This window comes from Ranitomeya variabilis, chromosome 8 (assembly GCF_051348905.1).
Source record: "Ranitomeya variabilis isolate aRanVar5 chromosome 8, aRanVar5.hap1, whole genome shotgun sequence".
Taxonomy (NCBI): Eukaryota; Metazoa; Chordata; class Amphibia; order Anura; family Dendrobatidae; genus Ranitomeya; species Ranitomeya variabilis.
The window spans coordinates 65,712,849-65,738,781 of NC_135239.1; the positions used below are offsets into that span (position 1 = coordinate 65,712,849).

The 25,933-nt window shown below is 41.8% G+C and overlaps 1 protein-coding gene and 1 long non-coding RNA gene across 3 annotated transcripts in view; one reads left to right on the forward strand and one right to left on the reverse strand.

Moving 5' to 3' along the window:
• The window catches only part of DNM3 (dynamin 3), a 499,914-nt gene that overhangs the window by 402,102 nt on the left and 71,879 nt on the right, over window positions 1-25,933 (reverse strand). For both annotated transcript variants that reach the window (XM_077277662.1, XM_077277661.1), the window contains exons 8-10: window positions 4,548-4,596; window positions 3,831-3,862; window positions 2,633-2,699 (exon numbers count right to left, since the gene is read on the reverse strand). In XM_077277662.1, coding sequence (XP_077133777.1) covers window positions 2,633-2,699; window positions 3,831-3,862; window positions 4,548-4,596 — 148 coding nt within the window. The remainder of the gene's footprint in view (window positions 1-2,632; window positions 2,700-3,830; window positions 3,863-4,547; window positions 4,597-25,933) is intronic.
• Window positions 11,651-15,382, forward strand: LOC143788201 (uncharacterized). The gene is made up of 3 exons (XR_013218574.1): window positions 11,651-11,774; window positions 13,472-13,902; window positions 14,704-15,382. It is a non-coding gene; the product is annotated as an uncharacterized LOC143788201 (long non-coding RNA).

Below are 25,933 nucleotides of genomic sequence, written 5' to 3' on the forward strand. Positions count from 1 at the left end.
CCAGTAATTCACGAATTGCTTCTTTTTTTATAATGCTTTTCATCTTGTGGTAAAAGTGGTAAGACAGATTTCTTCTTCGCAAAAAAAAAAAACACACAGGGCATCACCAATAAATACAAAAAAGGATCAACTCATAGCAAGTCAAACTATATCAAGAAAAAACAAAAAGAGACAAAAGAGATATACCAAAAACAGGGATCACCTTAAGATAACAATTTTTACTTACAAATACATAGACAGTAAAAGGAAAACAAAAACAATAAAATCACTTAAAAACCTCCAAGAAAAAGGGGGTTACATTAGAAAGATTCCTGACTTGCTTCTAATAAAGTCACTGTCAGACCCTCCAATATCTCCTCTGGATAATATTCCCTATCAAACAAGGAACCCACATGTCCGTAGTACATAAAAATAAATAAACGTACAATACATCAGCAGAAAAACCCAATATAATAGTTCTAAATCGCTGGGCTTGGAAATGTGATATACAGAAATGAGGTGAAACAGTGGTGTAGGGCAAAAAATTGCCTTAATAACCATGCACACAAAGAGGCTACTGTAAACCCCAAAGTGTGAAACACATGAAATATATTTACATGTAATCCCAACAACTCAACCTGAAAACACATGATCTATACATATACTATCGACACTTCATGAAAATGTGAGCCTCAGATAGTCCTGAATTGGAGTCAAAAAGTCAGGGAGATCCATGAAAAGATAAGAGAGGTAGTGGAAGAGGAGAAAAGCCCAACAGATTTCTTCTTCGGGTCAGTACAATTACAGCGAAAACATATTTTTTTCCTTTTTTTTGTTTTTCAACTTGTGATTTAAAAAAAAAAAAAATAGTTATACAATTTTTTTTAACTTTTTTACATAGTTCCTCTGTGGGACTTTAAAATTTATATCTAGTGTTTTGTGCAGGATTCATGTACATCTCCTCACCAAAACTAATGTGCTTAAAATAGTTTGATTGCACAGCAAATTACTTTGTTGCTCTTGATATCCTGTGAATTCATTGCATTATTCTGAAATCTTCATAAATAAACTACATACATATTCTAGAACACCCGATGCGTTAGAATCGGGCCACCATCTAGTCATGTATAATCAGGTATGTGCTATCTAAACTAATGGAATAAATATGAATGTTTTATGTTCCCACCAATAGATAGTGATAGAATACTTTCTTTATGATACTGTGCAAATTGTCTCTTCAGAGAGGACGAGGACTAGAACTCTAGTGCCACCTATTGGAAGTAGCGATCCTACAAGTCAATGTCGACCCTTTAACGAGCCTTGTCACATGACTTAGGATAAAAGCCAAACCAGAATCTCAATTTGCAGACACTGTGTTTTGGGGTACTGCCCCTCGTCAGAGCAAAGTGTGAGATCTGGTTTGGCTGATTGAGAGGCGTCTGACCAGGATCCAAGAAGTATCGTTTCTCCTTGCGGAGAGTGACATGTTAAGAATGTCGAGGTGAGGAGACTTAAAGTTGCAATGCTCCTCTGGGAAATATGCAAATTGTCTCTTCAGAGAGGAAGAGAACTAGAACTCTAGTGCCACCTATTGGAAGTAGCAATCCTAACAGTCAATGTCGAGCCTAGTCTGTTTGGGATAATAGCCAAACCAGAATCTCAATTTGCAGACACTGTGTTTCGGGGTGCTGCCCCTCGTCAGTGCAAAGTGGATATCTGGTTTGGCTGATTGGGAGGCGTCTGACCGGGATCCAAGATTTATGATACTGTGAAACTCTTTGGTTTAGTATAATAAAAAAAAATAGTAAGATCATTCCATTTTTTATGCACCTGGCACTTTAATGGAACATCCAACTAACTCTATACGCTATCAACTTATACTATTGAGATCAGTTTTCTGAAAATTTTGGATGCTGGAGTAAAAACTCCTGTCTGTGAACATAGGTCCTCATACCACTGTCTGCCTAAAATGATGCTTCCTTGTACATCAACTCATAAAATCCTTTGTATTTTATATTTGTACTATGTTTTGCTTTAATAAAAATATTTGATAATTTTTAAAACATTCTCTTTTTTTTTTATAGGGTATCTTGTTGATAATTATAGGGAATATTTGGGCCCATTTATTGGTTATTTATGCTCTCAGATGAGGTAGCAAAAACTTGCTTACAGATTCCCTTCAACATTGACATTTCCAAAAGAGTGAGATAGTTTTGTAGGGCAATTGCATGATGTACCGTATGTTTTATTTCACATCTGAGGGGCATCATACTCAAAAAAGCACTGGATTAGGATGTGCGGAATATCTCTTTAATGAAGTTAGAGACTCTTTCAACTGTCTGTCGCATACGACCAGCAGAACTGCACACCAGCAAGGGACCGGCGTACATTTCAGCCATAATTTACATCACTTTTGTGGTGAAAATTATGATGAAATTGTCAGACGCGATTGGCGTTTTCCAAATGTTGGCTGAGCTGACGGAGACTGGCATAAAAATACAAAAATACAAAAAAACAATAGTTCTATTTGCGACTTTAAGTTTTTCATCAGTTCTGATGAATTGAGTCAATAGAAATGGCAATCCATGAAGCAATCACATCATGATGTTAGACACTAATGCCCAATCCCAGCCACTAAGAGTGACCATCTCACCACACAAAACACACGGTTAAGCGAAGTTCGAGGAAAGTCTTCAGAATCCAAGGTTTTGTTGCAGGGGCTATTGGAAAAAAGAATCAACAATGATTATACAAGTACAAGAAATTGAAAAGGTTAAAAGATTATCATGCACGTAACATTGTCAGTGATATGGATGAATAGGCGCTTGTTCCACTATACAAATTATGCCTTTTCTGTAGATCCGAAGATCCACTCCTGAGAAATCCAGTGTAGTATTATGCAAGTGAAGCATGAAGTGCAATGGAGGCATGTCAGTTCACTTGGAAGAAGTTGTCCAAGTACATAGCATGACCACATGCATAAGAGTCTTCTGCCTCCAGAGCAGTTCAATTCTTTCAAGCCTTTGAGTGATTGGTGTGAGTTTCAGGACCATGACGCCTACTAGTCTGTAGGGATGATCAACTTCTAACATATATTTAAAAAAAATATATACTGTATATAGAAAAGGGTTTTCTAGTTTCAGAAAAAAATGAACTGTTCTTTACTCACCCTACCTGGGTCCAGCACTGAGTCTCCTCCACTGCTTGTGCTGTCTGTTATTGTCTTCAGCGCTGACATCAGGTCGACAGTGCTGCAGCCACTCAGTGAGCGCAGCGCCTCCTAGTGTCGACGTGACATCAGCACTGCAGACAAAAAGACACCAGAACCAGTAGCGGAGTCTCATTGCTAGACCCAGGAATCATGAGTAAAGCACAGTTTGTTTGTTTTTTAAACATATTGCATTCAGGAAAACAAGAAAATTTAAGTAGCTAAATACACAAATGTTGCTGACATTGAGAGTTCAAGAAGATGCAAAAAATATAGAGGATACTGCATTAATATTTTTAGTTTTCAAGTAGAATATGGGTTAAAACCTTTTTCTTTATCCTTCAAATAATGAAATTAATGTGGTGTCTAGGTCCAACTTCAATAACTGTAAAAGTGCTGCCTGTCTATCATGTATCAATGAGAATGTTAGTGACTCCTTTTATGGCAGAACGGTTCCTGGGCCAAAGCCTCGATGCAAATCCCTAATTCTGAATATCTTATAGCCCATAGCTTCATTTTAAAAGGATAGCATAATTTGCTGATCATAGTTTATAACTTAAATTCTGGCAATTCAGTAGGCAGAACATTTACTGTATTATTCAACTTTGATGCACACAGTAAATGCAGAAATATATGGACTTACTTCATGCATGTAGAAAATACTCTATTTAAATCCTAAAGAAGAAAAACAAAACAGAAATCTGACATAAAATACATTTTGGATAAATGTATATTCAATCAAATGTCTATAATAAAGCAAGACCATGACATGACCAGGCAGCTATCACTCACCTACAAAAAAGTTTACGGTGCACTGAGATTGTCACCTGCCAACTCGACTTTTTATTTTTCTGGATAGGTTATCAAAAAAATCACGGACATATCGTACATTATTTTTTACCGATACATTATAAAACCATATTAAATCATTACGGTTATATGTGACACATGTCTACAGCCCTTAATTCTGATATGAAGACATTCACTGAAAATTGTAAAATATGATAATTACAGTCAAAACAATCTGTAAACATTTCTTCAACTTCGAAAACATCACGGACGCCATCATTTTTTTTTTTAAGGACAGGGCAAAAAAGTGCCTTATTTTTACGACTTATCCTGGAATTTCTGGACGGTTGGCAAACCTGATTGTTACATAAACTAATGTAAATTAATTCCAAAGGAATTTAATCTTTTTTTAAAAAAATTCCTGTACTTTTTATACAATTGGCTTTTTTAACAAATGTCCAGATAGAGGATATAAACATTCATGTTTCCCCTATTTCGGCTTTTATGTTGGATTTTCTACTGTAAAATAAGGAAGTGTTATAGAAATACAGTATATTACAGCTGCTCGTACCTGGTTGCATGTTGAACTCTTCTTCTGTTGATTACACCCTTGATGTGCACTGACAAATGACATTGATTAGAGAGTATCAAAATTTCAAACAAGTGTAAAATTTTGTTTCATTATTTTTTTTCACTTTTTTTTCATTTTAGACTAGATTTTATACTATTTCAATTCCTTCCTCTATTTATATAGTTTTCAAAAATTTATGTTCACATTTACAAATAGACCATCATAACCGCTGGAATAAATATGACTATTTCTGTAATGTGGAGTACATAACTGCAGATGTTTTAAATACAATTGGCGCTACAGTTTATACATTCACCATCAAACATATATACTCATTGTGAAGAGGATACAGTCAGATAAAGAACCCCTGTTCATCTACAGCATGAGCCTTGTGCTTCTTAAAGGGTAATTTAATTAAAGCAGGATGTTAACCATCAAGTGTCATGGTGTGACTCGACCCAACTGGTGGCCGGTCAGCTAACAGCACAATACACATACAATGGGGATGGTACAGGGGAGAGGAAGGCCCTTCTAAAAGGGAATGAGGGAATGGTCACCACCTGAGCCTGTCCCTGCACTCCCTCAACGCCGTATATGGGTCCTTCCCCCGCCGCCACCAGGATACCTTGTCTCTGTCACCTAACTCTGCCATGGCTAGTGCACTGGCGGGCAACGAGCACTAGCCGCACCATTGCAGATATTAACACACGGGGATAGTGAATAAACGAAAGGGACAAGGAAATAAACACTTAGCTTCCAGACTCAGCTGCCAAGCTCCACACCGCAGATGACACTGAAGCCGGACTCCTAACTCCACTCAGCATAGGATACGACACCAGGACCTCAAACAGGTGATGTACGCTGGCACCAGAGAGCTCCTAACACATGAACTCCAGAGAAACTCTATCACCAACAGTCAGCTGATGCATCAGGTGATCTTTTAAAGAATGGGGGAGTGGCCACCACCTGCATCAGCTGACCCAGCAGCACTGTAGTAACATCAGATTGCCAGTGGGGGAAATAACTACTGTGTTTTCTCTTTTTAAATCATAATGACAACCCAAAACATCCAAATGACCCTGATCAAAAGTTTACATAGCCCATTTCTTAATACCGTGTATTGCCCCCTCTAACATCAATAACAACTTGATGTCTTTTGTGGTAGTTGTGGATAAGGTTTTTTATTTTCTCAGATGTTAAAGCCGCCCACTCTTCTTGGCAAAAAGCCTCCAGTTCCTGTAAATTCCTGGGTTGTCTAGCATGAACTGCGCACTTGAGATCTCCCCAGAGTGGCTCAATGATATTGGTCAGGAGACTCAGATGGCCACTCCAGAACCTTCACTTTTCAGTTTTGAATTTCCACAAAAATTTAAAATAACCAATAAATTTTGTTCAATTTCACAATTGTGTTCCACTTGTTGTTGATTCTGCACCAAAAATTTACATTTGGTATCTTTATGCTTGAAGCATGATATGTGGAAAAAGGTTGAAAAGTTCCAGGGAGCCGAATACTTTTGCAAGGCACTGTACCTAGATGACATTGTTTTATTTATTTGATAAGCAGACTCATGGTGGTCATGTTCGGGCAGTTCTCCAAAGACTCAGGGAGAATCAGCTTTTCGTTAAGTTGGAGAAGTGCTAGTTTTTTGTCCAGGAACTGCCTTTCTTGGGGTTTATTGTCTCTAGTGAGGGGTTCCGCATTGATCCCAAGAAGGTTCAGGCCATTGTGGATTGGGTGCAGCCCCGGGACCTTAAAGGTCTTCAGCGCACCTTGGGATTCGCCAATTACTACCGGAGGTTTATTAAAGAGTTCTCACAGATGGTCAAGCCCCTCACCGACTTGACACAGAAGGGGGCTGATGTGAAGAACTGCTCTGCCTCAGCAGTATCGGCGATTCTGACTCTAAAAAATTGCTTTATGACTGCCCCGATTCTGGTCCAACCAGATTTGTCTAAACCTTTTGTGGTGGAGGTGGACGCCTCAGAAGTGGGAGTGGGGGTGGTGTTGTCCCAGGGGCCTGCTACCTTGACCAATCTAAGACCATGCGCCTTCTTCTCCAAGAAGTTCTCCCCGGCAGAAAGAAATTATGACGTGGGTAATCGGGAACTTCTGGTGGTTAAGTTGGCCTTTGAAGAATGGAGACATTTTTTGGAGGGGGTGGCTCATGTCATCACTGTGGTTACTGATCACAAGAACCTGGGGTACATTGAGTCTGCTACAAGACTGACCCCTAGGCAGGCTAGATGGTCACTTTTTTTCCCGGTTCCAGTTCTCAATCACTTTTCGTCTGGGATCCAAGAATGTGAAGGTCAATGCCTTGTCCTGAATTTTGGATCCAGTTTCTCCCTTCCTCCATTCTTCAACCAGGGGTGGTGGTGGCTGATATGCCGTCAGGTTTGGAACGGGAAAATCGGGAAGCTCAGTCTCTGGCTCCTCCATCCAACCAGCTGATAAATTGTTTGTTAAGGTTCAGTTTTGACTAAGAGTTCTTCAAGAGTTCCATGACTCAGCTCCATGGACATCCGGGGATTTTGGCTACTCGTGAGGCCCTCGCGAGTTTTTTTTGGTGGTCCTCACTTAGCTCTGATGTAAAGAAGTTTGTGTCTGCCTGTGAAGTTTGTGCCAGCGCTAAGAGCTCTCATAATCAGCCGGCCAGGGAATTGGTACATTTGCCAGTTCCTGATAGACCATGGACACATTTGTCCATGGATTTTATCACCAATCTTTCTCCTTCCAAGGGTAACACTTTCATGTGGGTGGGATGACAAGTTTACTAAGTAGGCACACTTTGTACCCTTGGGGGCGGTGCCCTCTGTGGAAACCTTGTATAGGATGTTTGTTCAGCATGTGGTTCGATTGCATGGTGCATGCTTGAGTGTGGTGTCTGACCGTGGAGTGCAGTTCATGTCCAGGTTTTGAAGGGCATTTTGTAAAAGGTTGGGCATTGCATTGTTCTTTTCGTATGCGTCCCCTCCAGAGACCAATGGTCAGACCGAATGGACCAACCAATCCTTGGAGCAAATTTTATGCTGTCTTTCCACTTCCAGTCAGGATGACTGGTCTGATGCCTTGCCTTTAGCAGAGTTTGCGTTCAATAACCGTGTTAACCACTCCACAAGTATCTTCCCTTTCTTTTGCAATTACGGTTTTAATCCACGCTTGGGGAGTTTTCTCGGTTGGACTCCAGTTGCCCCGGGGCTGATATAGCTGTACAGCTGTTGGGAAATTTGTGGCGGGAGGTCCAGAAGAATATTAGGGAAGCTCAGAGGAAGTTTAAGGTCTTTGCGGACAGGAGACGGACGGTGGGACCTACCCTTTGGGTTGGGGATAAAGTGTGGCTGTCTACTAGGAACATTAAGCTTAGGGTTCCTTCGGCAAAATTAGGGCCTAAGTTTATTGGTCCTTATGAGATCAGGGAAGTGGTGAACCCAGTGGTATTTTGTTTGAGTCTTCCATTGTCTTTTAAGATCTCCAGTGTATTCCATAGGGCCCTGCTGAAACCATTGGGAGCTGTGGAAGAAGTGTCGTTTGGCCATCTGTATTGGTGGATAGTCAGAAGGAGTACGAGGTTGAGCGTATTGTGGATTCCAGGTTTGCCTGTCTTTCCCTCCAGTATCTTTTGCACTGGAAGGGATATGATCCTCTGGGTCCTGGGTTCCTGCCCGATCGGTTCATGCCGATCGTCTGGTGTGGTCCTTTCATGCCTGATTTCCTGGTAAACCTTGGGGTCTAGTGGCCCCCCATTGAGAGGGGGGTACTGTCATGATCCAGCCTCCATTCTGGTCAGGTCAGGGTTAATGTGAGTTGCCTCTTTCTGGTTCTGGAGCAGCTATTTAATGCTGGTGGTTCCTGGGTCTGGTGTTGGTAATACTTCCTTGTTCTCAGTTAGTGGTTGCTGACCCAGGTTACTTATCTGTAATCGGTGTGCCTCTGTGCGTGTGAGCTTTGTTGTGTATGACCCAGTTTTGTCCACTGACTTCTGCCTGTTTTCTGCTCGGTACTGATCTGTCCTTCCTGGTTCTCTGACCCCTTGGCTCTTCTCGGTTTACTCTTCTGTCTTGTCCCTGGTATCTCGCTCTCGTCTGGCTTTTGACCCCCGGCTCCCCCCTGACTACGTTATTTTTTGGTGCCCTGTGCTCCGCACTCTCGGCTGATTACCCGTCCTCATGCGCAGTGGCTCCGCCCCTCTGCGATCATGTGACTGTCTAGTCTCAGGTCCTGTGCTTACTACATGCCTTAGCCTCAGGTCCTGTGTGCACAGTGTGCCCTGCTCCTTTCACTCCCGGCTCTCGTTCTTGTGCCCACTGTTTAAGCCATCTTGGCTTGCCACAGTGACACGATCTGTGTCATTACAACTTCAAGCTGTCATTGATGTTAGAGGGGGCAATACATGGTATTAAGAAATTAAGTATGTAAAGTTTTGATCAGGGTCATTTGGATGCTTTTGGTTGTCATTATGATTTAAAAAGAGAAAACACAGTAGTTTGACAATAAATGGCTTCACCCAACCACTAACCATGAGTGGAGAAAAAGCTTTGGTGTTATCATTCATATTGTCTGAAAAAAGGCCAAGAAAGAAAACATTCTGCCGGGGTATGTAAACTTTTGAGCAGAATTGCATATTTATTCTATCCTGTTGGGTCATGCTGTGATTCTACTGTTAGCGGCAGATGAATTCATGGCTTTTCAAAGGACATGTGTGTGCGAAAATTGGATGGCACTCACATGACTTGCACTGATGAATCTTGTCAGAGACGCAAGCACAATCGGAGCTGATTGAGATTTTTTTCTCATCTGATCTGAGAAAAAAACTGAAGGTGATCAAGGACTCATAATTGTTTTTATCGGATTGTACTCGTCCTATTTTCTCGCCGATGAGTATAAACCCTTAAAAAAGATAAAAGCTAAGCATTGCAGAAGAATGTCAGATAGAAAAAGCAAATCAATTTTAAATTTGATTACTTTCATGCGTTTTAACTAAAGCAAGAAAAAAAATCCAAACTTTGTAAAAAAAAAAACAAAAAAAAAAAAAAACCCCAAAACATAGTGTCTCCACTCTCCAGTTTTCGGGATCTGAAGCTGAGTGAGGGCTTATTGTTTTGCTTGCCGAGCTGATGTTTTTATTACCATTTTGGGGGAGATACAATGTTTTGATAGCCCTGTTATTGCATTTTATTGCAATGTTGCAGCAACAAAAAAAAACATAATTCTGGCGTTTTGATTTTTTTTCTCGTTACACCGTTTTCCGATCGGATTAATTTAGCTTACATTTTGATAAATAGGATGTTTCTGAATACAGCAATACCATATATGGTTGTGGTTTGTTTTATTACTGTTTTATTTTGAATGGGAGAAAAGAAGGGTTATTTGTACTTTTTTATATTTTCAAAAATATTTTTCTCTACTTTTTACTCTCTTCAATAGTGTCATTGGGAGACTTGAAGCTGCGATAATCCAATCGCTTGTGCTACACATAGCAGGGCTTCAGCACTGCTATATGTAGCAAAAATCATCATCTCCCATGATCAATGGTGATCTGCAATGACAAGCACAGGGGCCTTCTTCGGATCCCCTGTTGTCATTCCAACCCATTGGTGCCCCGCAATCATTTGACAGGTGAGCTGATAGGTAGGGTTTGTGAGGTACTTCCAGAGCGATCGTGTTAAATGCCACTGTCAGAGATTGACAGCAACATTTAACCTGTTTATCGGCCCAAGTGGATCACGATTCCACCCTCGGCTGTTAGGGGCACATGACAGCTGATCAAATCAGCTGTCATGTCCTGGAAAAGATGCAGGCTCCGCCGCAAGATGAGGGACACGACCTATCATGTATCTATACATGATAGGTCGTGAAAGGGTTGAAGTCCCAGCACACTATTTCAATTGGGCTGAGATCAGGACTCTGACTGGGCAAGTACATTAACTTGAATCCGTTCTTTTTCAGCCATTTGAATGTAGATTTACTGCTGTGCTTGTGATTATTAACCTGTTGCATGACCTAGTTTCGCCCAACCTTTAGCTCGTGGTTATATTGCCTCATATTTGACTCTAGAATATGTTGGTACACAAAGGAGTCCATGGTCAACTCTATGACTGCACCTGTGACTGTAAAATAAGCCCAAATCATTACACCTCCACCAGCATGCTTGACAATTGATATTAGGTGTTCGTGCTGATATGCTGTGTTTAGGTCACCAAAAGTGGCACTGGGTATTATACCCAAACTTCTCATATTAGGTCTCTTCTGTTCAAAGGACATTGTTCTAGAACTTTTGTGTTTTGTTTAGATGAAACTTTGGAATTAACAATTAATTAAGGGCACTTGATTAGCAGCCCTTGGCCACTACCTACACTCTTAATTTCTATGGAAGAAGGAAGGGTTTACTTAATTTTTCGCAATGCTTCTGTATTTTGGCCAACTTTTTTTTAAATAAAGCTGTTGGAAGCAACCCTTTACTATTGTCTAGTCTTTCATACACTTAATGAGATATTAAGGAGAACAGTAAACCAGATGTGTGTTTTGGCACTGGACCAGTGTCTTCCCCATTGCTTAATGTGGTCCGAGGAAGACACTGGTTCAGTCATGAAGTGCTTTTTGTCTATGTACCAGTGAATGCTTTGTAAAGATACAAGATTTTTCCTATTCTTTAGCAGGACCTTGTTTCTCCCACTCATTGAACTTTAAATAATTAATACAAATTATAAGCATATTAAGAAAAAAAAGTTTTATAATGAACAATAGAAATAGTCCTTCTTTAATGGTACTTATATTTATGTTTCTATAAGCAATAAAGTACATCACAGATTATTATAACCACATTCACACCTATTGTGCAGTCTGTGGCACTAATTCTGTGTTATAATACCAGAAGCTATTGCTAATCAGTGGTTTGGGTCTTTTATTGCCATTTTCCTTTATGCTCAGTGAAAGGGATAACTAATATTACATCAGTTCTCCTAGTCACTAGTGCTATAGTATCACTGTACACCGGTTCTGGTGTCGGAGATGTCGTCATGGCGAACGGAACTTTGGTGGTTGTGACATGCAGAATTCTCAGCATAAAACGCTTCCACATCAGCATCCTGGTGCCATTTCTCAGTGAGACTCTTCAGGACCGCAGAGTTTTGGCTCCCTTGTTTACAAGGATATCTGAAGAATAGAGAGACGTAGCGGAATGCCACGTAGGAGGAGAGAAAGAAGAACCAACAGGTTTTATAATTCTGGTAAATTCAACCACTGATTTTTCAATTGGCAGATTCTTCTGCTGCACTTGTTGGAACAACTTCATCACAGACTGCATAGAGCTCCTGATCTCAAGATGCCAGTTTATGGAGGATCATGGCCTCAAATCTGTCCATGAGCATTCTTCAATTGAAAAAAAAAATATCCAGTTGAGAATGGCTGAAACCCCCTTTGTGCCTCCAAATAGTAATCTCTCTTTCTGGCCCCACAGGGTAATACTGCCCCACAAAGTAATACCCCCCTTGTGCTCTTAAAAATACTATTATCCTCAGCCTCAGTCCTAACCAACCTTTCACTGTTAGATCCTCTCAACAACTGGCACACTTTCCTGGTAGTAGTAGGATGCTAGTGATCATACCCTTTGGCCATACCTGAAGAACTGTGTGTTGTCCCTTACTCTTATGTATCCATTATGCCCCTCATTATTTTGTCCAGTTTGTCTCCTGTTCTGTCCTCCTTTCCCATTTTATTTCTGTGTAATATATGACTAATGACATCAGAAAAACTTTCTGCTCTCCTGCACTATCACATTGGGTCTCTCCACCATATAAATGGGTCCGGAGCTGTGTTCCCTCACTACTTTTTTCCCTTATGTGTTTTAGAATCTTTATTCAAAACAGCATGAATGGAAATCTACTTAAAACCAGTAAAATCAATCCCCATATTTAGATGTCATATTCCTAGTGTCCTTACCTGGGCTGATCACTCAGAATTTAGTCAGTTAGTTCCAGATGAGGGCACTCAAAGTAGTAATAGCAGAAAAAGAGAATGAAGACAGAATTATGGATTTTTATCAGATACTGTAGATGCTCCCTGCAACACCACCAATGAAAATCCTACAATAATGTCTCCTGAAGGACAAGGATGCATATCTTACTGAAATATTTGCTGGTGTCGGCAGGTCCATCACCCGCAGGGCCTAGGTGGTCACAGCAGTGACCGCTGCTACCGTGGTAGTTACGCCCCTGCCGACTAGGAAGTGGGCCTCCCTGTTTGTCTAGGTCCACGACACTTGCCCAGGTGCGCTGGGTGGTGACGCCAGCCCTGATCAGTGTACACCAGATCTGGTGTCAGAGAGGTCACCATGATAGGCAGAACTTTAGTGACTGTGACATGTGGAATTCTCAGCATAAACCTCTTCCACATCAGCATCCCAGTGCCATTTCTCAGTGAGACACTTGTGGATCATTGAGTTTTGGCTCCCATGTCTAACAAGGATTTCTACAGAAGAGATGTAGCAACATGCGAGGTAGGAGAGACAGAAAGAGCACCAGGCTTCAGAATTCTGGTAAATTCAACCACTGACTCTTCAAATTCAGGTTCTCCCTCCCCAAAGCTCAACCTACATCAAATACATAAGAATACAATGTGTATACTGTATATAGAGTTGTTGCATCAGTAAAAGGTGTCACGTGCATTACTCCATTCACTTGCTGTAGTTGGTCTACTATACATTTCCAGTCCTATAACATTTAGATCCTGGATGAAAGGACACAATGTTTTCACACACAATATACACTTCATATAGCATTTCTATACAAATCCACCTGTACATTTCAATCCGTGGCTCATGATCAGGAAAAATAAGACTTGTCAGGCAATGGTACCATTTATCTGATGTCATAGTTCCACAGAGATCTGTTATAAGTTGATTACATCTGTGCTATTTCTATTTTAGGACCCAATACCAACAATGGTCCACCTTCCCGTAGAAGGAATGAAAATTCTAGGATGCCAAGCGATGAGCAAATACTTGAGGACCTTGGCCAGCTAATTGGAAGAATTTATAACAACTATATGGATTTCCAAAGAACCAACGAAACATCACAGAGGACAGGATACCTGCGAATAACCATCGACATAGAGTATAACATTGATAACAGCACAAGCAGGGCTGAGAGAGAAATGCCCGCAATCCCAGGACCAGATCCAGCAACCACCAGCACAGAAAATGAGTGCGATAATTGCACCATATGCTTGGATGTCCTGGAAAGAAACATCACTAATTTACCCTGCAGACATACTTTCCACTCAAGATGCATAGATACCTGGCTTCAGGAAAATAATTCCTGTCCCATCTGCCGGGCACCTATCACCAGACAACATTAGGTGCGTGTACTTATATACGTGGTACATTGTAAATATGATACAATAATATATCAAAAGTATATATATATATATATATATATATATATATATATATATATATATTGTAAATGTTACTAATAAATTCATGTGACAAAAATTTGGAAGTTTAGGTTAATTTGTATACTCTTTTTCCTAAGAAGCATTGTCTGGTTATACGTCTCCTCAATGAGTAACTTTGTCTTAACTACAAATTTAAATATTTCTCTGCAGTCCACATGTTGCAGATTTCACCATATTGCTTATGTTTCAAGCAAACTAAGTTGCCATACACATTAAGGGAGTTGTCTGTTCTTTATTGTTCTAAAAATGGGCGTAAAATGCTCCAAAGATTCATAATTAAAAAAACAAACAAACATGTTTGACTAAAAGAAAACATATAGTGATGACTGGAGAGAAATCAATGTCTAACAATGCTACATTTCCATTGGGATACATAGAAGTAATATCAGTGCACTAATGTAACTTGTGATGTCATAGAAAAAAATATTTCAGTGGGCACAAAGAATGGGGGCATGTAGAAATCCAACTTCTTCAAACTCTCCTTTCATCAACTTTTACAGCAAGGAGAGAATTCAGTGGCCAAAGAACACATTAGAAAGTTGTCAAATTCTGCTTAAATTCTTCGGTCCAATATGTATACACATCTATCTTCTAACTAGTAAGAAAGGAAGGAATTCACATCACTTGTTAGGCCCTGATGTGATGGGAAAAAGAAGTTTAAATATAAAAAAAATGCTGACAGATTTGTGTGTTTTTTTTCAGGTGATAGTCATACTGCTCCTGCCACACCACCAATGTGGTATAAACGTTGCTGATCCGGCCATAAGAACAAAGACCTACTGAATATGACACCATCAACTTCTGAAGACACTGCTCTTAATAACATGCCAAGCAAAATCTAAAAACGCTGCTTACAAAACTCCAACAAAGAACATCTAAAAATGCTTCTCCCAAAATTCCACCAAACAACATCTAAAAATGCTGCTCCCAAAATTCCACCAAACAACATCTAAAAATGCTGCTCCCAAAATTCCACCAAACAGCATCTAAAAATGCTTTTCCTAATATGCCACCAAATAACATCTAAAAATGTTGCTTCTGAAACACCAACATCATCTTTCAGCAGGGGGTTGGACCAGATTACCCAGGAGGTCCCTTCCAACTCTACCATTCTATGATTCTATAAAAGTGCTCATCCTAATATGACAGTAAATTTCTGAAGATGCTGCTCCTAAAAAGCTACCAAAGAGCTTGTGAAGATGGTGCACCTGGCTCAACACCCCAGAAAACTTCTGAAGACACTGTTCCTGCCATGCCACCAATCGTTTCCTGATGATGCCTCTCCTGCAGTATCTGATATTTGGCTTTTTCAATAAGTTGCAGCCTAGCTTGTTTTTTGCATCCATATTACAAATATCCAAATAGAAAGATACTTTTACAATAAAATACAGCTTATTCTTAATTCCATTTTTTTTTCTCATGATAATTCATCTACCACATTAAATATAGTTCACTTCATCAGGGCCGGCATTAGGGGAAGGCAGTCTAGACAGATGCCCTGGGCCCCCATTATCCCAGGGGGCCATTATCCACTATCCCATGCCAGCGCCCCCCGCATTCAACTGTATCAGCATCCTAGATGCCGATACAGTTGAAAGTAATGATGGAGAAGATAATCCACTCTGCCTATGATGCAGTGGGTGCAATAACGTCATCGTGCACCACGCTGTATTGGGCAATGGAGCTGCTGAAGTGAGGAGACGCATTGCAGCGGGGAACAAGGAAAGGTGAGTATTGCATTTATTTATGGGGTTGAATTACATTATATGGGGGCTGCATTACATTCTATGTTGCTGAATTACAATCTATGGGGCTGGCTGCATTACATTCTGTGGGGGCTGTATTACATTACATGCAATGTTGCGGCATTACATTCTATGGGGGCTGCATTACGTTCTATGTGGCTGCATTAAATTCTATGGCAGTTGGCTGTATTACATTCTATGGGAGCTGGCTACATTACATTTAATGGGAGATGGCAGCATTACATTCTATGGGGGCTGGATGCATTACATTCTAAGGGGGCTTGCTGCTGCATTACATTATATGAGGCTGCATTATATTCTATGGGAGCTGGCTATATTTCATTCTATTGGAGTGGCAGCATTACATTTTATGGTGGCTGCATTATATGCTATTTGGGCTGTAATACATTCCATGGGGGCAGCATTACAGTCTATGCGTGCTGGCTGCATTACATTCTATGGGACTGCATTTCATTCTATGGGGCTGGCAGCATTACATTCTATGGGGAAGCATTACATTTTATGGTGGCTGATTGCATTTCATTCCATGAGGCTGGCTGCATTACATTTTGTGGGGTTGGCTACATTACATTTTGTGTGGGCTGGCTGCTTTGCATTCTATAGTGGCTGCATTATTTTCTAAGAAGGCTAGCCACATTATATTCTATGGGCGCTGGCTGCATTACATTCTATGGGGGCTGGCTGCATTACATTCTATAGAGGCTGCATTATACACTGTGTGCACAATTATTAGGCAAGTTGTATTTTAGAGGATTATTTTTATTATTGATCAACAACTATGTTCTCAATCAACCCAAAAGACTCAAATATCAAAGCTTAATATTTTTGGAAGTTGGAGTGGGGCTTTTTTCAGATTTGACCATCTTAGGAGGATATCTGTTTGTGCAGGTAACTATTACTGTGCAGAATCATTAGGCAACTTAATAAAAACCAAATATATTCCCATCTCACTTGTTTATTTGCACCAGATAAACCAATATAACTGCACAAAATTTAGAAATAAACATTTCTGACATGCAAAAACAAAACCCAAAAAAATTAGTGACCAATATAGCCACCCTTCTTTATGATGACTCAGCAGCCTTCCATCCATAGATTCTGTCAGTTGCTTGATCTGTTTATGATCAACATTGCGTGCAGCAGCCACCACAGCCTCCCAGACACTGTTCCGAGAGGTGTACTGTTTTCCCTCCCTGTAGATCTCACATTTTATGAGGGACCACAGGTTCTCTATGGGGTCCAGATCAGGTGAACAAGGGGGCCATGTCATTATTTTTTCTTCTTTGAGAACTTTACAGGCCAGCCACGCTGTGGAGTAGTTGGTGACATGTGATGGAGCATTGTCCTGCATGAAAATCATGTTTTTCTCGAACGATACCGACTTCTTCCTGTACCACTGCTTGAAGAAGTTGTCTTCCAGAAACTGGCAGTAGGTCTGGGAGTTGAGCTTCACTCCATCCTCAACCCGAAAAGGTCCCACAAGTTCATCTTTGATGACACCAGCCCATACCAGTACCCCTCCTCCACCTTCCTGGCGTCTGAGTCGGAGTGGAGCTCTCTGCCCTTTACTGATCCAACCTCTGGCCCATCCATCTAACCCATCAAGAGTCACTCTCATTTCATTAGTCCATAAAACCTTTGAAAAGGCAGTCTTAAGATATTTCTTGGCCCAGTCTTGACGTTTTATCTTATGTTTCTTGTTCAAAGGTGGTCATTTTTCAGCCTTCCTTACCTTGGCCATATCCCTGAATATCGCACAGCTTGTGCTTTTTGTTACTCCAGTAACGTTGCAGCTCTGAAATATGGCAAAACTGGTGGAAAATTGCATCTTGGCAGCTTCATGCTTCATGGGTAGTTACATTGTGCCTTTTTTGCCCAACACGCTTCTTGAGACCCTGTTGGCTATTTGCCATGAAACGCTTGATTGTTCGGTGATCACGCTTTAAAAGTTTGGCAAATTCAAGACTGCTGCATCCCTCTGCAAGACATCTCACAATTTTGGACTTCTCAGAGCATGTCAAATCTCTCTTCTGACCCATTTTGCCAAAGGAAAGGGAGTTGCCTAATAATTAAGCACACCTTATATAGGGTTTAGATGTCAATAGACAACACCCCTCCTCAGTACAGAGATGCACATCACCTGATTTACTTAACTGGTAGTTGGCTCTCAAGCCTGAACAGCTTGGAGTAGGACAACATGTATAAAAAGTATCATGTGATCAAAATACAACTTGCCTAATAATTCTGCACACAGTGTATTCTATTGGTGCTGCATTATATTCTAAGGGGGATAGCTGCATTACATTATATGGGCGCTGCATTACATTTTATAGGGGCTGCATTATATTCTATGTGGGCTGGCTGAACTACACTCTATGGTTGCTGCATTATATTCTATGGGGGCTGCATTACATTCTATGGGGCTTGTAGTGCAGCGATAGTACTCTGTGCAGTGATGAGGCAGTGACCCAGCAAAGTTCAAAGCAAAATATCTCATTAATGTTCAGCACCAAAAATCACAGCACACGATATCCTCCAGATCGCAGCCGGGAAACAGGACAGTCCACCTCCAGATCGCAGCCAGGAACAAGACAGTCCACCTCCGGTTCACAGCTGGGCACACATCCTCTGGATTACAGTCACTAAACACGCCGGTCCACATCTGACCAGTTGCCGTGGGCGACTGCACCACTTGGGTATGCTGTAGGTGCCAGGCTTTTCAGCTGCCTTGGCCATTTGGCTCCACTGGCCTGTGTTGCCTCACACACAGGTGGAGCTCTTCATAGCCTCCTGCTCTGTACTCCTCCAAACACCAGACTGATACTGATACTGACTCTGAACCTGACACACCCAAACCCTATACTGCAGGGTTTTTAACTTGAATATGTGGCCTTCAGCCACATGGAAAACCCGACCCGGAATGAAACGGACTGCAACCACTATCGTCCTGTAGTCTGTTTCAACACAAAAGCCCAGAGCAGTTTTTCCCTAAATCTGCCTTGGACAACCAGCATGTCCAAGACCTATACTCACTCTAGCCTGCATTGCAACCACAGCTACGCCTGTAACTACAATGCACTCTCAAGGCCTCAATACACCTCCGTGAGCATACTGGGGGGAACATACAGTGACCTTCACATGTAACACCAGTCCCTGCCTCATAGGCTGCATTCAAATTTTATGGGTGCTGGCTGCATTACATTCTATAGGTCTGCTTTACATTTTATGGTGTCTGCATTACATTACATGGGCACTGGCTACACTACATTCTTTGGGGGCTGGCTGCATTACATTTTATGGGGGCTGGTTGGATAACATTTTATGGGGGCTGCATTATATTCTATGCAGGCGGCATTATATTCTATGCAGGCTACATTACATTCTTTGGGGGCTGGCTGCATTACATTCTATGGGGTCTGGTTGCATAACCTTCTATGGGGCAGGCTGCATTACACTTTGAGGGGGCTGTCTGTATTATGTTTTGTGGGGGCTGGCTGTTTTGCATTCTATAGTGGCTGCATTATTTTCTAAGTGGGCTAGCTGCATTACCTTCCATGTGGGCCACATTACATTCTATGGGCGCTGGCTGCATTACATTCTATGGGGGCTGGCTGCATTGCATTCTAAGGGGGCTGGCTGCATTACATTCTATGCGGGCTGGCTGCATTACATTCTATGGAGGCTGCATTTCATTCTAGGGGGGATGGCTGCATTACATTCTGTGGAGGCTGGCTACATTACATTCTATGGGGGCTGGCTGCATTACATTCAATGGGGGATGCATTACATTCTATGGGGGTTGCATTACATTCTATGGGGCTGCATTACATTCTATGGGGCTGGCTGCATTACATTAATAGCGCACCATGCTGTGTCGGGCAGTGGAGTTGCTGACAAGAGGAGACACACTGCACAGTGGAACGAGTAGAGGCGAGCATTGTATTTATTTATGAGGGCTGCATTACATTCTATGGGGGCTGCATTACATTCTATGGGCCTGCATTACATTCTATGGGGCTGCATTACAATTTATAGGGGCTGCATTCAGGGCCAGTTTTTGACAAATTGGGGCCCTGGGCAAAATTCAAACTGGGGCCCCCAATCCTGAAATATTCACCAACAACACTGTTAGCCATGTCCATATAAAACACTTATGTGTCACACCAATATCGGTGCAACCAGTGTTTTCAAACAGTGTGTCGTCCATATGCCATCCATGTTTTCCGGTATGGATACTGGAAATTAAATTACAAAGCTTCTCACATACTTTCCATGTTAAACACGAAAGGCACAGAGGAGGCACATGGACGGCATATTTACACGGACCCATAGACTTGTATTGGCCCTTGTCATCTGTGTTGTTGGGAAAACACGGACATGAGTGCAGCACCATAGGTTAAATAGGGTACACGTGGCATCCGTGAAAAACATGATCCACGGTTGTGTGAAGGGGACCGTACAGTCAAATAATAGAAAACAGCAGAATTGCTGCCTTTTTCTACATCTTACCTCACAAACAGCAGAATAAAAGGCGATAAAAAAAAGTCCTACATGTCCCCCTAGCTACTCTGCTAAATCCCATCTGACTCCGTGGCCGTTGGTTCGGGGTCCCTGATGGTTATTATTATACACTTTACCGTTATAATATAAGGTGTAGCCACCAGACCACTGCAGCAAAGTGCTAATACTGGCAGAGACCCCCCGAAGCATCGGTGCTGGAACCACGGGGATTTATCATGTGAATTATTTTTACATTCTCAGAAAATCCCTGTAGTGTCTGTTCATATGCATCATTTTTGCTGTGGACTGATCTACATTGTTGGCAGGAAATATTCTAATTTTTCGCAGCCTTTTCACTTGCATTTTTGTGTCCCATTCAATTGAATAGGGAAAAAAACGCTGAAGAAATGCTGAAAGACGACAGCAACAGGTTTATTAAAAAAGTGTCTTCTGGCTGCTGTCCGTGTCTGGCTGCTGCACTGGGGCAGTGCAGAATAGTATAGTAGACTGCACTATTCCACACAATAGGATATTAAGCCCTGTTCACACTGAGCTTCTGCAGTGCATCCGGGGGGGCTCTGCCTGAATCCCCCTAAAATAGGTTTTACATCAATCCGCAACAGGGCCATAGACTGCACTTACACAAGCAGAGTTCAAATTATTATTTTTTTCTTTTTTCTGAAATTGACTGATTTATTTTCTTACAGTATGTGCACATGATCAGGAACTAGCAGCACTTTGGGCGCAGCACATGTCCGCTGCTGGCCACTGAACACAGGTGAATCCTCTGTGATCACTGAACCATATGGAATCACCGCGACCAATACATTGTACGGGTGATATTTATCTTGTGGAGGCTCACGTCTCCACAGGATAAATTGACATGCTGCGTTCTGGAGAGATGTGCCACATGTCTGTCTCCATGGTTGAGCCGTGGGTGTCTGTGCATGCATAGTGGGCATGGGAACTATGCTGTAACATCTAGACACTGCAGGTTGGACGCTGCACAAGTACGCAGCGTCCAACCCGCAGCGATTATTGATCGTGTGCACATACCCTCAGAGTCTGTTTGTGTTTTTCAACTAAAAAGTGTCCACTTTTTTGTGGCTGTTGCAAGAGACAGACACGTTCAGAAAAAAAAAAACATCACATGTGGAATTCCTTTGAACTCCATTCCTGTCATTGCAATTTATGGTTCCATAGGGGATTCAGGCAGATGCGCAGTAAAGAAAGACAGTGTGAACAGTGACATAAAACGCAGGCATTAGACATAAACTGCTGATCCCTATTATGGCAGCACTACAATTACAGAACTATATATGCACCACTATTTTTCACCAGTGGTTTTAAGTAAAAAAAAAAAAAAGACCCAATATGTATATTTATTGATTTTTTTTCCCCTGACAAAGCCGTACAGGTTACGGCGATACGCGTTGGGTCGTTTTAGCGGCGCCCCACTCTGGTTTCCATCTTCCTTGTCCCCCACTTGGTTGGACGCTCCTCCTCACCCTGGCTAACTCCACTTCTGATATTTAGGTATACTCTGGTAATTCTTGACCTTCTGATCCACATCATCATGGTGGCTCTTTTTATTTTCACCCTTGGCTGACTTTTATTTCATTTAACACATGCTTTGCTTGTTGTGCTATATATTTTGCACAGGTCCTTGCATGTGTAGCAGCCTTGTTTGGATTTCGGCTATGCTGATCATTAGGTTGTCTTTATGTTGGAGTGTTCTGTTCCTATTGTTGTAGGTTATATCCTGCTCTGAACGTTTCAGGGTTATTTTTGGGGGGTTTTCTTTCAGCCTTATATTACATCTTCATATGGTCTTGGGTGCATTGGATATTTTACATATGTTTTCATGTGCATAATCTCTATTTTTATATTGATGTTATCTATCTTGTTGTGGCATCCTATTCATATTATATGTGGTGGGGGCTTATGAGTGGGGCTCCTGCATTATTTTACTTATGTTTTATGTTTTTGTTATGGTGTACCAAATAAAGATTGATATTTTCTCATATTACATTTGTGTGGTGTAGTGTGCAGGCATTACGGTAGTGCTATATCTTTCTTCTTTTTTCTACACATTGTTTTTTACTACCGGCCTTTTTGCCCCTCCCTCTTACTATATGCATTAAGAGTTGTGCGTCTTATTCTAAATTATATGTCTAGCTCTTGTGGTGACTCAGAGCGAGCTAGTTCATCTTTTATAATACTAGACAGACCCCTTTTAAAAATAGGCAATTGTGCATAACTGTCCCAATTGGTATCTACCGCCAATCTCCTGAATTCAGTGGCATACTCAATAACAGAACATTTAGCCTGGCGTAAAGACAACAAAGCAGATTCAGCGGTTGCACGGCGATTAGGGTCATCAAACATTAATGCCATAGCAGCCAAGAAATCATCCAAGTTATTTAACCGTGGGTCACGAGACTCAATCATCGCATTCGCCCAGGCGAGCGCTCGTGAGGTCAGTAGCATTATTACACACAATACTTTGGATCTATCAGTAGGAAAACGGTCAGCATGCACATCAAAATATAACATACATTGATTCACAAAGCCACGAAATTTGTTGCGATCACCATTAAATCTGAATGGGGGCAACTTAGGGTAAAGTCACTTGTGCAGCTATTTGCGTGCTTATGTCCTGAAAAGCCCGTCCATACTGGGACTCTATGCCAGCAAGTTTGTTTTCCTGGGCTGCCATGCGGTTGCTTAAGTCCTGCAAAGTTCGTCCAAACACTTGTTGATTGTGTTCAAAGCTTCCAAACTTCTTTTGCAGACCTTCCACATATTTCTGCAGTGATCCAATTTTGGAAAACACCTGCTCTAATCTGCTCTCTGCAGTCATTGTTCCAGCAGTCTCCTTTTTTTATGGCTAGAGTATCCTGTAATAATTATAGGGGATAACTCAGGAGACTCTTTGCGTGGAACAAGACAACTACAGGACACAGTTTTATAAGTGGTAAAGTCTATATTATCACACGGTGATTCAATCAGGTGCAGAGAGAAACTCAAGTCCACAACACTTGGTGTAAATATTAAACGCAGCTTAGCAGCCTATAGGAAACTTCATAGGAAAATGCAATCAAGCAGAAAGTCTATGAAGCACAGTTATTCTTGAGGATACTTGACATGAATAAATCCTTGTCTTAGTCCAAACACAGATAGATAAGCTTATAAGGCAGTTCAAATCATATCTAAGCTCAACCAGGGAGGCCTGGTTAATAGTCTCAGGTTTTTGCAGAGCAGAAACAGCTTACATGTCCAGCAAATGAGATGGAAGTAAACACGAGCAGCATATGAAGGAGGATTACTGGAACTGGTGTATGCAGCAGGAACTCAGAGCAGAGTAGCAGGATCACCACACAGGTTCACAGGAGCAGGTATATAGCCAGGGAGTAATCAGAGGTCAGGAGCTGGATGCAAGGCAGAATACTCTAGCACAGACTGAAGGCTGGGGTGGAGTTTTATAGCAGGAAGACACAGTGCACATGAGACCAAAGACGCCATCTTGGAAAAGGGCAGTAATGCACAAAAGGTAAAAAATGTTCAGAGTCCTGACATAATCTGTACGTGGATAAGGTGTACCCTCACTATTACTTTTCTGAGAACTAATCATTGTGAACAGCCTGCGGCCTCCTCGGATGAGTCGTCGCCCAATCGTGTCATTGTCTGGATGACAGGGGCTAGTTGAGAGTTATTTGCTACTAAGATCACAGGACTTATTTCTGTATGACTCATGGCCTGTGATCTCTGTGATTATTCCAAGGCCACTTTAATCTGTTGGCCACAGAAATGCAACCTTTCCACCTTATGGATACAGATGGTTTCCGAACGCTGATGGCCGTCGCAGTCCCCCCAATACCAGTTGCCCTGGCACCATTATTTCTCTAAGAAAGATGTACCTGCGCTACAGCAGCAAGTCGCAGACAACATCACACGTTCCCTGAAAAAAAATCTACGTCTGCCAGGGTGCATTTAATCAATGACACCTGGACGAGCAAGCATGGACAGGGGAATTACAGCTAGATGACTGGGCACTGGGTGACTTCGGTGGCTGTAGGGGCATTGGTGGAAGGGTCTGCTCCACATGTTTTGCAATAACTAAGGCTTGCAGGGCGCTTGGTGATGGAAAAATAAACCACCCACTACACACTATAAGATGGATAACTAAACTACGAGACAACAGAACTAAACAGCTAAGATTGTCGAACTCAACAACAATGTACTAGAACATGGAGAACTAAACTACTAGACAACAGGGGTTGGAGAACTCCACTACAAAACAGCCAGGGTTGTAGAACTAAACCACTACACAACATATGATGGATGACTAAAATAATAGACAACAGGGGTTGGAGAACTAAAATACTAAACAGCTATGATTGCAGAACTAAACAAATACACACCCAAACATGGAGAACTAAACTACTAACCTAGACGGGTTGGAGAACTAAACAGCTTGACTTGTAAAACAAAACTACTACACACCAGGGGATGGAAACTAAGCACTAGACACCAAGGTGTCACTAGACACCAATTCTTTTAATCCCCAGGGCTTGTAGAACAAACCTTTGTAATACTTCCTCCAGTGCTTCTGCCTCCTCCACCTCCTTTAGTGCCTCTGCCTGTGCCCTCAACCATCTGCCTTAATGAAACCAACATTACAACACTGCAGATGGAATCCCCCCAAGCTGTGTACTGCGCAGCCATGGCTCACCACAATCAGGCCACTTTAAAATTAATATGCCTTGGATATTGCAGTCATACAGATCAACGGTTGTGGACAGCTATCCATGCCGAGGTTGACCAATGGCTGCCTACACTCAACCTGTAGCCAGCGAAGGTCATGTGCAATAACAGTGCAAACCTGGTGGCTGTCCTACGGGGGCCAACCTTACACACGTGCCTTTTATGGCTCGCATCCTCAACCTGGTGGTACAGCATTTCCTACACCAGTGTCCCAGCACGGATGCACTGCTGTAGAAAACACTGTTGTTGTGTGTTCACTTCCACCATTCCACATAAGTGGGTATAGAGATCTTTCGGACTACTGGTTAACCAATTGATATGCGAAGTGACCACACCGTGGAATTCAAGTCTGCGCATGTTACAGCGACTGTGGTAGTAACGCCGAGACATGGTGCAGTATGACATTTTGCATAGCCTGGCACATTGCAGTACGGACGTGTTGAAATTCACACTTGCGTAGCGGACACAGATGTAGGACCTCTGCACCCTTCTTGTTTTTGAAATGGCTGATAAGATGGTTAGCGGTGATGATGCCGTAAGCTGCATCACTATTACTGTCATCTAAATGCTGGACCACACTTTAAATAGTTTGGGTGAGGAGGTGCTGGTGGTCCCGGGGGAAGATGAGGAAGCAGAGGAGGATGCCTTTAGGGTTAACAATACCTCTAAGTTCAGGTCTGTCGTCTCACTGGCGGTTGCCATGGGAGGAACACATGAAGCAGGAACAAATGGAGAAGGACCATGGAAAGTACGAAAAGGAAGAGGTGATGGACGCTCACCAGTTAGGAGATGAAGATGATAATGATTCCCTTTCTTTTGCCTATGGTTGCCACAAGGGGATGGACGAAGAAAGCTTGAACACACTGTGGAGTTGGACCTCATGAAAGAGACCGACACAT